Source organism: Marmota monax, unplaced genomic scaffold (assembly GCF_021218885.2).
Source record: "Marmota monax isolate L192 unplaced genomic scaffold, Marmota_monax_Labrador192_F-V1.1 WCK01_AAM20220418_F8-fsc00252, whole genome shotgun sequence".
NCBI classification, from domain to species: Eukaryota; Metazoa; Chordata; class Mammalia; order Rodentia; family Sciuridae; genus Marmota; species Marmota monax.
Genome location: NW_026692478.1, coordinates 733,366 through 746,658, shown reverse-complemented (window position 1 = coordinate 746,658; position 13,293 = coordinate 733,366). Strand labels below are relative to the sequence as shown.

General features: G+C 34.8%; 1 protein-coding gene across 6 annotated transcripts in view; it reads right to left on the bottom strand.

Annotated features, from left to right (window-relative positions):
* The window catches only part of Kat6a (lysine acetyltransferase 6A), a 102,131-nt gene that overhangs the window by 29,191 nt on the left and 59,647 nt on the right, over nt 1-13,293 (bottom strand). For all 6 annotated transcript variants that reach the window (XM_046443099.2, XM_046443102.2, XM_046443101.2 and 3 more), the window contains 2 exons: nt 12,229-12,545; nt 9,941-10,059 (listed from right to left, as the gene is read on the bottom strand). In XM_046443099.2, the coding sequence (XP_046299055.1) occupies nt 9,941-10,059; nt 12,229-12,545 (436 nt within the window). The remainder of the gene's footprint in view (nt 1-9,940; nt 10,060-12,228; nt 12,546-13,293) is intronic.

Sequence of the window (13,293 nt, the reverse complement as noted above, 5' to 3'; positions counted from 1 at the left end):
GCTGAATGAAAATGAAAGGATGGAAATTGATATACACCATGTAAATGAAGCCTGAAAACAAATAGGATTAGCTACTCTGGTATGTGACAAAGCAGACTTCAAGCCAAAATTAATCAGAAGAGACAAAAACGGTTATTTCATACTGGCAAGGGGAACAATCCAACAAGAAGGTATAATGATAATAAATATTTATGCTCAAAACATTGGTGCAGGGCTGGGGATGTGGCTCAAGCAGTAGTACGCTCACCTGGCATGCGTGTGGCCTGGGTTTGATCCTCAGCACCACATACAAACAAAGATGTTATGTCTGATATTAAAATTCTCTCTCTTTTTCTCTCTCTCTCTCTTAAAAAAAAAAACAAAAAAACATTGGTGCACCTAATTACATAAAAAAGATACGTGACTTACTGACTCAGAGAGACACTAGTATAATAATACTGAGTGATTTCAACATACTTCTCTCACCAATAGACAGGTCATTCTGACATATAAATTCAGTAAAGATTCTTCAAACCTAAAAATTATTATAAATAAAAGACTTAACAGACAGCTATAGAATATTCTATCCAATAACAACAGCCAAATTCACTTTCTTCTCAGCTTCTCATGAAACCTTCTCTAAAACAGATCAGTTCAGGCCACAAGCCAACTGCGTAAATACCTAACATAACTTCTAGTATCTTATCTGACAATATTGGAATGAAATTACAAATCAACATCAAAAAACTATATGGAGCTTGAATAATACACTCTTAAAAGATGAATGGATTATAGAAGAAGTCAGAGGAAAAATTTTTAAATTCTTAGAATCAAACAAGAATAGTGATACAACATACCAGAACCCAGAACTTCTGGAACACTATGAAGGACATTCTAAGAAGAAAGTTTATAACTATCAGTGCCTACATGAGAAAATCAGAAAAATCCCAGATAATAAACTAACGATGCATCTCAAAGCCCTTGAAAAACAAGAATAAACCGATTTCAAAATAAGCAGAAGGAAGGCAATAATTAAGATCAGAGCTAAAATCAATGAAACAGGGAATTAAAAATAAAGAAATCCAAAGCATCTATGAATCCTAGAATTGATTCTTTGAAAAGACATACTACTAACTTTTTTTATGCTTCCATTTATCTTTTTAGAAGTCTCTTTTTTATGGAAGTATACTCTATTGCTAGAGATGGAACCAGGTGAACTATATCCCTATCTCCCCTACCGCCTGCAATAATTTTCTTAAAAATTCAAAACCAATTAAACTCTTTTTTTTTAAAGAGAGAGAGAGAGAGAGAGAAAGAAAGAGAAGAGAAGAGACGAGAAGAGAGAATTTTTTTAATATTTATTTTTCAGTTTTCGGCAGACACAACATCTTTATTTTATTTTATGTGGTGCTGAGGATGGAACCCAGCACCCTGGTGCATGCCAGGCGAGCATGTTACCGCTTGAGCCACATCCCCAGCCATAATTAAACTCTTTCTAAAAAATTTTTTTAGTTGTAGATGGACAGGATACCTTTACTTTATTTGTTTATTTTTATGTGGTGCTGGGGATCGAACCCAGTGCTTCACGCATGCTAGGCAAGCGCTCTACCAATTTTAAACCACACCCCTGGCCCCTAAAACTCTTTAAAAACTCTTGCTAAACAATTCAATAATTCTTTACTCAAATGTGTTAAGTTATTTCATGCCTCAATACATTTACAGTTTCCTACTAGACTGTAAGATCTATAAGAATAGAAACTATGTCTTTCTTATAGTTACACACCTAGCACAGTTTTTATAACATAAGAGGCACTCAAAAAATGATGAGTGTGGGTTGGATGAATTCCAATATTAACTCCTTTATCATTTACCTTTTACTTGTGAGATAGCCCAAGAAACCATAATAAAAATAAAATCTTCCTGGAAAATATTTAAAACAAGGTGCAGGAGTGTAGCTCAGAGGCAGAACACTAGGCTAACAAGTACAATGCCTGAGTTGGATAGTCAACAGAGAGGACCAGGGAAGAAGAGGAGAGGAAGGTGAAAGAGGGGAGAAAAGGAGGAGGAAGAGGCTCAAGCCAAATATAAGCTCTCAAAAATGAATTTCTGAATTATATTATGAATCCTTTTATTATTCAAAACCTACTCTAATCACCATTAACTCTCCCAATTGGCTTCAAATCACTTTGTCTTATTACATTAATTCATATAACCTGGATCATCCTTGACAGCCTCCAACAAACCACACACCAAATCCATCAATAAATTCTGCTGATTTCATCTTCAAAATAAACTCCAAATCTGTCCATTTCTCTCCTATTTCCACTGCCATCTCCTTAATCCAAGCTACCATCTTCTTTCACCTTGCAGATCCTTGCAAAAACCTGCAAAGTTGTTTCTATTTCCATTCTTGTTTAATTGCAATTTATTCTTCATATACAGACCAAGAAAAAGAAAGAATTTTTAATGCAAATCTAATCCTGTTATTTCCTTTCTTTCTTTTTTTTTTTTGGTGGGGGGGGGCAGGGGAGTGGGTTTTACTCGGGATTGAACTCAGGTGCACTCAACCACTGAGCCACATCTCCAGCCCTATTTTGTATTTTATTTAGAGACAGGATCTCATTGAGTTGCTTAGCGCCTCGCTGGTGCTGAGACAGCTTTGAACTCCGGGTCCTCCTGCCCAGCAGCGGGGATTACAGGTGTGCACCACTGCACTTAGCCTGGTATTTCTTTCTAAAACCATTTCATGACTTCCCATTATAACTAAGATAAAAACTCAATTCTAACTTCTGGCCTATGTAAATCTCCCCAGCTTCATCTGTGTAACTCTTATTCATTACACTCTAGACTCTAGTTACACTGGACTTCAGTTCCTCAAATTTATCAATTTTTTTCATGCCTCAAGACATTTACACAGGTAGTCTGTTGTGTCACTTTTTTTTTTTTTTTAAAAGCTCTTGGCCTAGCTGACTCTCAATCCATGTTTTAGATTTTGTATAAATAGTTCCTCAAAAGCCTTTCATTCTCACACATCCTCCAGCTCTAACCTCCAGCAATGTAGATCAGGCAGCCCTTGTTATAATCTCTCATTTTCTTCCTACTGCGTATCAATTTGAAATTATAACTTTATTTTGATGATCATTAGTGGTATGTATCAATTATGAGACTGAAAGCTCCATAAGATGGAGCCTGTGTCCTCACTGATAGCTCTAGTACCAAGCTAGGCACATGAATACTAAATGAATGAATCTTAAGAAGAAATATCACCATCATCAGAGTGTTGGTGCATTGCCAGTTTAAATAAACACGAATTCAACATAGTTCTTGAACACTGGCCAGAGCGATTCGACGAAAGAAATTAAATGGATAAGTATAGGAAAAGAAGAACTTAAACTAGCATTATTTTGCTGATGATATGATTCTATACCTAGAAGACCCAAAAAACTCCACCAGAAAACTTCTAGAACTAGTAAATGAATTCAGCAAAGTAGCAGGATATAAAATCAACACCCATAAATCAAAGGCATTTCTGTATATCAGTGAAAAATCCTCTGAGAAGGAAATGAGGAAACTACCCCATTTACAATATCCTTTAAAAAATAAATAAATAAATAAATAAAATACTTGGAAATCAACTTTAACAAGAGGTGAAAGATCTATACAATGAAAACTACAGAACCCTAAAGAGAGAAATCAAAGAAGACCTTAAAAGATGAAAAGATCTACCTTGCACTTGGATAGGAAGAATTAATATTATCAAAATGACCATACTATCAAAAGCACTATACAGGTTTAATGCAATTCTGATCAAAATCCCAATGGCATTCCTCATAGAAATAGAAAAAGCAATCATGAAATTCATCTGGAAAAATAAGAGACCCAGAATAGCTAAAGCAATTCTCAGCAGGAAGAGTGAAGCAGGAGGCATCACTATACCATACCTTAAACTATACTACAGAACTATAGTAACAAAAACAGCACAGTATTGGCATCAAAACAGGCCAGTGGACCAATGGTACAGAACAGAGGACACAGAGACTAACCCACAAAATTACAATTACCTTATATTAGACAAAGGTGCCAAAAACATGCACTGGAGAAAAGATAGCATATCTTCAACAAATGGTGCTGGGAAAACTGGAAATCCATATCCAACAAAGTTAAATTAAACCCCTGTCTCTCACCATGCACAAAACTTAACTCAAAATGGATCAAGGACCTAGGAATTAAACCAGAGACTCTGGCCCTAATCTTCATCATGTGAGTTAGGCCCCAACTTCCTTAATAAGACTCCTATAGCACAAGAATTAAAACCAAGAATCAATAAATGAGATGGAATAAAAATTAAAAAGTTTTTTTCTCATCAAAAGAAACAATTTGTGAGGTGAACAGAGAGCCTACATTCTGGGAGCAAATTTTTACCCCTTACACATCAGATAAAGCATTAATCTCTAGGGTATATAAAGAACTCAAAGGCTAAACACCAAAAAAACAAATAACCCAATCAATAAATGGGCCAAGGACCTGAACAGACACCTCTCAGAAGAGGATATACAATCAATCAACAAATATATGAAAAAATGCTCATCATCTCTAGCAATCAGAGAAATGCAAATCAAAACTACTTTAAGATATCATCTCACTCCAGTCAGAATGGCAGCTATTATGAAGACAAACAACAATAAGTGTTGGTGAGGATGTGGGGGAAAAGGTACACTCATACACTGCTGGTGGGACTGCAAATTGGTGCGGCCAATATGGAAAGCAGTATGGAGATTCCTTGGAAATCTGGGAATGGAACCACCATTTGACCCAGCTATCCTGGACTATACCCAAAAGATTTAAAAACAGCATACTACAAGGACACAGCCACATCAATGCCCTTCAGTGGATAAATGAATTTTTTAAAAGTGGCATATATACACAGTGGAATTTTACTCAGCATTAAAAAAAGAACAAAATCATGGCATTTGCAGGTAAATGAATGGCATTGGAGAAGATAATGCTAAGTGAAGTTAGCCAATCCCCAAAAAACAAATGTTGAATGTTTTCTCTGATATAAGGAGGTTGACTCATAGTGGGGTAGGGAGGGAGAGCATGGGAGGATTAGATTAATTCTAGATAGGGAAGAGGAGTGGGAGGGAAAGGGAGGGGGCAAGGGATTAGCAAGGATGGTGGAATGTGATGGACATCATTATACAAAGTACACGTATGAAGACTTGAATTAGGTTTCAACATACTTTATATATAAACATGATATGAAAAATTATGGTATATATGTGTATTAAGAATTGTAATGCAAAAAAGTACATGTAGAAAGGCATAAATTGGCATGAACATACTTTATATACAGAGATACGAAAACTGTGCTCTATATGTGTAATAAGAATTGTAATGCATTCTACTGCTGTCGTGTATTTTTAAAAAAATAAAATCAATCAACCAATCAATAAATAAGTAAATAAACATGAATTAATAAGCTGGGTGTGGTAGTACAACCTGTAATCCCAAGCAACTTGGGAGGTTGAGGCAGCATGATCTTTAGTTCAAGGCTGGCCTAAGTAACTTGGGCAAGATTGTCTCAAAATAAAATTTTTTAAAAGGGCTGGGGGTGTAGCTCAGAATTAGAATGCTTGCCTAGCACAGCAAGGCCCTGGATTCAATCCCTAGTACCACATACACACACACACACACACACATACTTAGACTTACAATATCTAGCTGTATATTTCCTTGATACCAGGCACATAAATGGATCATCATAAGTTTAATAAAATGGTGAAAGAAAGATATAATTAGCCACATAAATTTGCATTGTTTCCCATTGTCTTCATCAAAGTTCAGCATTCCTTTTTTTTAAAATTTATCATTTTTTATTAAAGCACTAGAACTATACATAGGAGTTGGTTCTTTTTGACAAAATCATATGCATCATTCCCTTTTAACTCACTCTCTAGTTATTGATCTCTCCACACTTATTATCACATATAGCTCCTGTCCCATTGCTCCCAGCAGAAAATTTCATTCAAATATCTATTCATTAAACAAATATTTGCTGCGCCTTTAGTCTAGTCAAAGTATTCAGTATAAAGCAATGACCAAAGAGGAAGTCTCTGTTCTCAAGGCACTTATATTGTAAAAATAAATATTTAAATTCAAGAGATGATACTATGTAGGAAAAGCAGACAGGTGAGTGGATAGAAAGTAGTACACCGTGGTTAAAAATATGCTGTCTTATTGTAGGGAGTTAGGGAAGGTCTCTTTGATAACATGACATATGGGCAGAGACCCAAAGGGAATGAGTAGCAAGCCAACTAAGAAAGTCAATCAAACAGAGAATCGAAATAGAAATAGGCTCCAAGACACTAGTGTGCTCAGTGTGTGTGAGTAAGAAGAAAAGGTCTGTAACAAGTAAATAATGGCAAAAGTAGAAGAAAAGCATCCAAAGAGGAAAGCAGAGACAAGATCACACAGAACCTCAGAAATGAGGGTACAGATTTTGGTTTTTAAAATTCCAAGCAAGTTTGAAAGACACTAAAGGTTTTCTGAACACAAGTTTTCAACTTAAGTATGAAAATAATTAATCTGGGGCTGGGGATGTGGCTCAAGAGGTAGCGCGCTCGCCTGGCATGTGTGCGGCCCGGGTTCGATCCTCAGCACCACATACAAACAAAGATGTTGTGTCCGCCGAAAACAAAAATAAATAAATAAATATTTTTTTTAAAAAAATAATAATTAATCTGGCCTCCGTGCTGGTATGAGGGGCAAAAGCAGAAACCAGGAGATTAGTCTGGATATTATAAGAGTCCAAGCCAGAGATGACAGTGATTTTGAAGCAGTAAGCAGTAGTCAATATTCTTGATATATGTGGAAGGCAGAATCGTTAGATGGACTGAATGTGGAGTATAAGAGAAAGATAAAGAATCAAGGATGATACCTCTTTGAGCCTACGCAAGTACAAAAGTAGAATTACTGTTATGGTTTGGATCTTAAATGTTCCCTAAAGGCCTTGTGTTAAAGGCTTTATCTTCAGTTAGTGGTGATCCTGGAGTTGGAGGAACCTTTAGGAGGTGGGACCTAGAGGAAGAAAGGTCACTGGGAACATGCCCTTGAAGGAGACACTGGGCCTCTGGCCCCTCCCCTCTTTCATTCCTGGCTACCATGAGGTGAGAGCCTCCTCCCCTATACATTTCTGCCATGATATACTATGCTACCACAGACCCAAAGCAATGTGGTCAAGTGACTATTGACTGAAACCTCTGAAACTGTAAGCCAAAATAAATCTTTCCTCCTTTGAAGTTGATTATCTCAGGTATTTTAATCACAGCAATGAAAAGCTGACAAACACAACTAACACTTATTCCCATTCTCCACTAAAAGGTACCAGGTAACTAGGCTAGAACAGTAAGAGACTAGAACATCTTGTGGTGGCCAGAAGTAAATAAAAAGGATGAGACACATCAAAAGGACACAAGAGCCAGACATTCCCCAAACTTGGAACAATTGAAGCACACACAAAAAAAATTAATTAATATCTACAAATTATTTAACCCATATAGTAATCTGATTCTTAAAAGAATAAATAAATAAATGGGAAGGAGAAAAGACTATCCGTTATAGTAGAATGCCAATTAATAAATGTTAAAAAAATGGAATTAGCAAATCATATTTGCCAACCAACAAAGCGAATATTTCAGGTGAAAACCATCATGCTAAATCAGTAGGTAAAAATTTCATAAAAAACAGGATGTTTGCATGACCTCAAAGTATGTCACCACTTTATAATTAGATAGAAAATAATAATTTTACATGGCAGAAAAACACTTAAACTGAGTAATCAAAATTAATATCACATACGATAGAACAGAGATATTACATACATCCTAATATGATGCACTGAGAAGAACATATCCCCTCTGTGGTATTTTTTTAAAATATTTATTTTTTTTTAGTTTTAGGAGGACACAATATCTTTATTTTATTTTTATGTGGTGCTGAGAATCGAACCCAGTGCCTCACGCATGCTAGGCGAGCTCGCTACCACTTGAGCCACATCCCCAGCCCCCCTCTGTGGTATTTTTAAGATCATGATAAAACACAGAACAATCTCAAAGTAATGGGTATTCTATGAAATAAATGATCTGTATACGTCAAAATTGCCAAGGTCATGAAAGATAAGGACTGTGGAGACTAAAGAGAAATGAAAATTAAATGAATAATCTACACATGATCTTGGATTATGTGGTGCATCAGGAAAAGTTATTTTTTTCTTCTAATATAAAAAACATCAGTAATACAATTAGTGAGATTTGAATTATATCTTTGGATTAGACAATGGTACTTTGTGCTAACTGATTTGATTATTCTCATGTATAAGAATGTCCTCATTTTAAAGAAACACAAAAAATTAGAAGTTAGCACTATGTCTACGACTTAGCTGGGAAACAAAAGGTACTTCTAGTCATAAAGAAAATACCTCCTTCTTTGAGGTCCTACTGAAACTCCATGTATTTCTACTATAATACCTAAAATGCTTCATTTTACTTACTGGTAGGAAAAAAACAAACAAACAACAACAACAAAAAAAAAAACAGGCCTTCAGAGATTGACAAACTTACCCCAAGTAAAAGTTAGTATATGATAGATCAGGTCTTGAAACCACATCTCTCTGACTTATAGCTAGAATATTGTTAAATCATAAGATAGAATGCTGAGTAAATGCTTACTGAGTAATTATACTGATGTTTTTATTTTTCAAAAGTACTCACATAATGATAGACATAAACAGCCTAATCACCAACTGGTCTCTTACTATAAAATATTTTAATTATACAACTGTACAATCATAAAAGTTATATAATTGTATAATCTGTAGCATCAATTTTATAAATACTTACTTTCATGATAAGAGATAACTTAATTTGGTTTATGTAGTAAGTTGGTTGGTAGCAAATAAGGAAAAAAACCAAAGAAAAACAAACAATCTAGAAGAGCCTGTAAGATCTAGTCCCTGCACTTTTCTAACCTCACCTCCCACATTCTCTACACCCTATGTTCTTCATCCTAAAGCACTTCAGTTTCCACATATATTCCACTTGTCATATTCATACTATTTCATATATTTTGAAATAGTATGAATATGACAAGTAAGCATATTCATGACAAGTAAGCATGCTTTCCCCTTTCTTGGATATGTTCATTTTCACTTCTGTTCCTTCTAATCAGATGTGACCCCAATCCCTGTTATTCTGATAAGCTACTCTATATCCTTGAAGACCCTTCACTGAACTTCCCAAGATAGATGCTTGCTTCCCTATTCTTCCAATACTGTGTACTTCATAATGAAACTTTTCATATTAATAAGATTTTTATTTTCATGTCTTTTTTAAAAAAATGTTTTTAGTTGTAGATGGACACTATATCTTTATTTATTTTTATGTGGTGTTGAAGATGGAACCCAGTGCCTCATGCATGCAAGACAAGTGCTCTACAAGAGCTACAACCCCAGCCCTGCATGTCCTTTTTTCACTATATTTGAGAGAAGGAACTCTGTCATTTACTTTGGCATCTATAGCACCTGGCACATAAATAAGTTTTTTTATCTATATATTTATAGTTTGCCCTGTCACATATGATTAAGAAAGAAGCATTTAACAAATATTTCTTGAACTAATGAATATGTATGCTTTATTACACTCAAGAAGCTTTTCTCTTCATACAATAGGACAGAAAATTTAAAAATTAAGTTCACTTAATATTGGTAACCAAAGCAATGTGTTTATCTACAAAACTGAAACAGTTATGGTTTTGAAAGGAATACCCTAACCAGCAGAGCTACATATACAAACCACTCCTTTCTCAGAATAGATGAATAAGCTGCTTTACCAACAACATAATCAAATCTCTGTTTCTCATTCATGAACAAGTTGGTTGATTGTCCATTCTGAACATCCAACTTTACCTGCAGTGCTTGTTCTTGGATATCACGAAATAATTCCATATCTTTCTCAGTCATGATTTCCTGGCTCCCAAAAAGCCGCTCCTCATTTTCTTGTTTGCCATCCCAGCCATCCTGATTGTCTGCACATAAAGAAAGGACTCATATGTTATTTGCACTATCCTTAATTTAATGCATGAACTTTCAACCTGAAGACCTTAATACTATTATATAACAGAAAAAAGGACAGCATTAAATTGACTTCTAGAAAGATAGTACTCAATAAAGAATCTTTACATATTATATCTGCCTTTTAATGAACATCCTGAGTTGTCTTAAAGCTTTCAAAAATATGACATAACCAAATTTAAACGTCATTAATATATTACATTTTAACAGGCAGAACAAGGAGTATAAAATTTATTTTGAAATAGTATGAATATGACACTTTCAGTATGATTTTAATGTGTCAACATTCAAAAAGATAATCTCCAAAGTAGCTACCTTAACTGATACCAGGTAGTACTAACTCCCCTCACTTTCTGGGTGCCCTGTTAAAGCACAAACTCCACAAACCTGAGGACCACAGATGATAATCCTCTGGGTAAGTATGAAAAATTATGATAATCATCCACTAAATGATGGCTCTTCCTCAACTGGGCAAAAAAATTAGTGAAGGGAGTATTTGGGGTTATGTAGATCATTATCCTTTGCATTTGAAGATGACACTGCTGATGGCCTCATTTCCTCTTTGTATGAGTATGGCTGAAAAGACCAATCAGTGACAGTTCTTTTCAAATCGACTGCACATACAGGCTGTCTGTTATTCATTTAGTACAAGAAGAAAAAGGACAAAGACTCATTGTTGACAATATTCCCAAACTGAAAAAAAAAAAAAAGTACAATCTAAAGGTACTATGTCACTTTAATGCCCCCTAGTGCATGACACATATGGATGCAGGCACAGATCTAGTACAGCACTCTGTAGCAGTGTAAATCATGTACAAATTGTTCCTTAAAAGTCTATAATTCATAAAGAAAATGACAGAGCCTACTAAAGCAAATACAACAATGCCTAAAGTTTAATGATAGTTCTCTGTATACTTTATACATTTGCTTTAACAATTTCTATTTTTAAAACTTTCCAGAAGATTCTTTTAATAATTCATTTCTAGTGCAAATGGTTAATGCAAAAATGTCTTTCATTAGGATTTGCTTTGAAATTCTTTCATTCTAAATCTAACCTAAATGGATTACATATTTTCTTAAACATGCTCAGAATGAAGCTTATCTAAAGTCTACATAAGCTGATAAAAGATATGAAAAGTCTTGAAAACTTAGAGAGTAATTAGTTGATTTCCACTCTAGTGGAAAATGAATCAATAAAAGAGGAACCTGATAATGATGAGGATATTGTCTCCTGCCCTGGACCAATCAACCACTTAAATACGCAGGAATGAAGAAGCAGTGAATACACTTACCAAAGGGACACCGGGAAGAGGGTATCAAAGTTAAGAAATTCTCCTGCAGTAAGTCAAACACTATCTTGTGATCCAAGAGTTCATCCTCATTCATCTACTTTCCTCAGAGCCCTTTCTACTTCCTTCACCTTATTAAGTACACTAAATTCAAAGCTCAGTAATGAGGCTATTTTAAGATTTAATTACCAGGACAGCTAATCAGAGTATTCTCTGACTTACTATACCACTGAGTAGCCTCTCTACATATGTTTTCTACTGTGAAAACAAGGGAACCCAGCCTAATATACAGGCAAATTGTCTGCAGCAGTGGTTTTCTCCCCCACCTTCTCTCTCCATTTAACCCATGAAAACTTCCAAATAAATTTCTTAAAACGTGAAGAAGAAAAATCAGTAACCTTATCATATTTACGTATATTTTAGTCTTTTCTGTATGTTCAACAGTAGTTTAACCACTTCTGGTCTTTCCAAATTCCTCCCAGGAATATAGCAAGCATCATCATGCTCATTACATGTTTTAATTAGTACTTTAAATGCAAATTTATCCTTAATTCGAAGTTATACCCCAAATGTCTATAAGTAGATTCTTTGTGCTTCTACCAAAATATTATAGTTTCTTTTTGCCAAAGAGTTTCAACTGGTCCACTCTGCTACTTCATCTCTAGCCTCTAATTCTGCCATAGTATCATATAAATATGTATCTTTAACAAATTTTTATATTGTGTAATCAATGTTTTATTATCAAGTATATATCTATTCTAGATAATTAGTGTTACTCCAAACAATATACTTTTGGAATACTTTTTTGATTCTAAGTTTGTTTCAAACTTTTACCTGTGGGCCAATCTGAAGTGCTTGATTTTCTGTTGCCCTTTTTCCTGATTCTATATTGCTCAGAGTAGTCTACCACTTCCCCTCGAGCTTTCCGCCCATCAGGGGAAGGGGTGAAGAATTTGGTAAGGCCATCAATGAGCCCTTTGGTTTTCTTGTTGAACTTCAAGGGGACACTGCTATCTCTGCAGAAGTCCAAGCCATCTATTTGCTCTAAATATCCTTCTTCTGATGATGATGCTGACTGTCCGGAGAGAGTGATTTTACGTTTCCGACCCCTTCCAGGGCCAGTTCGAACTTTGCTGAAGGGACCCTTTGATCTAAAGAATGAAACATGGAAAAAACAGAACTATTAAAAAGAAATCATTATAAGGCTGAAATTTAATATACAACATAGAAAATAACCTACAGCTTTATAAAACAATGTGCAACATATTGTTAAGAAAGTTCTGTAAACTATAAATAGCAAACAAATAAGAATTTTATTATTATTAGAAACATCTATTTCCAAGACACCTAGTTAATTATAGTAAAACAAATCCTAAGTCAGAAGTCCAAAAACACAAGTTCAAGTCATAATTCTGTCACTTACTAGCAATGTATCTTAGACAAATCACATTCTCTAAGTATTAGTGTCTTCATTAGTGAAATGAGAGTTGGACCAGAATATCTAATATTCTTCCAGGTTTAAAGGCCTATAATACTGTGATCTTTATACTAACTCAGAATTATCCTTTTACCTCTAAACACAAAGATGAGTTCCTCTCTAGATGTCAGAAATAAAAAGATCATTTTATAGGAAAATTAAAGCTTGATTTCTTAAGATTAAAAATACAGACAATCATACTGGTTGTATATATTTCAGGCTGCTAATGTTCAACATTTCAGTTATATCACCTTCAAGGTAGTATTAAATATAGAAAAGGAAGGTAAAACTTTTTTGAGAGCAAAGAGAGATTCATAGACCAGTTGAAAGTTTATATAATATCAATAATGAATTACTACAGAGATTTTTTTAAAAACCAGAATTAGCTACTCAATCTTGCCCCACATCCTCCAGAAATAGCC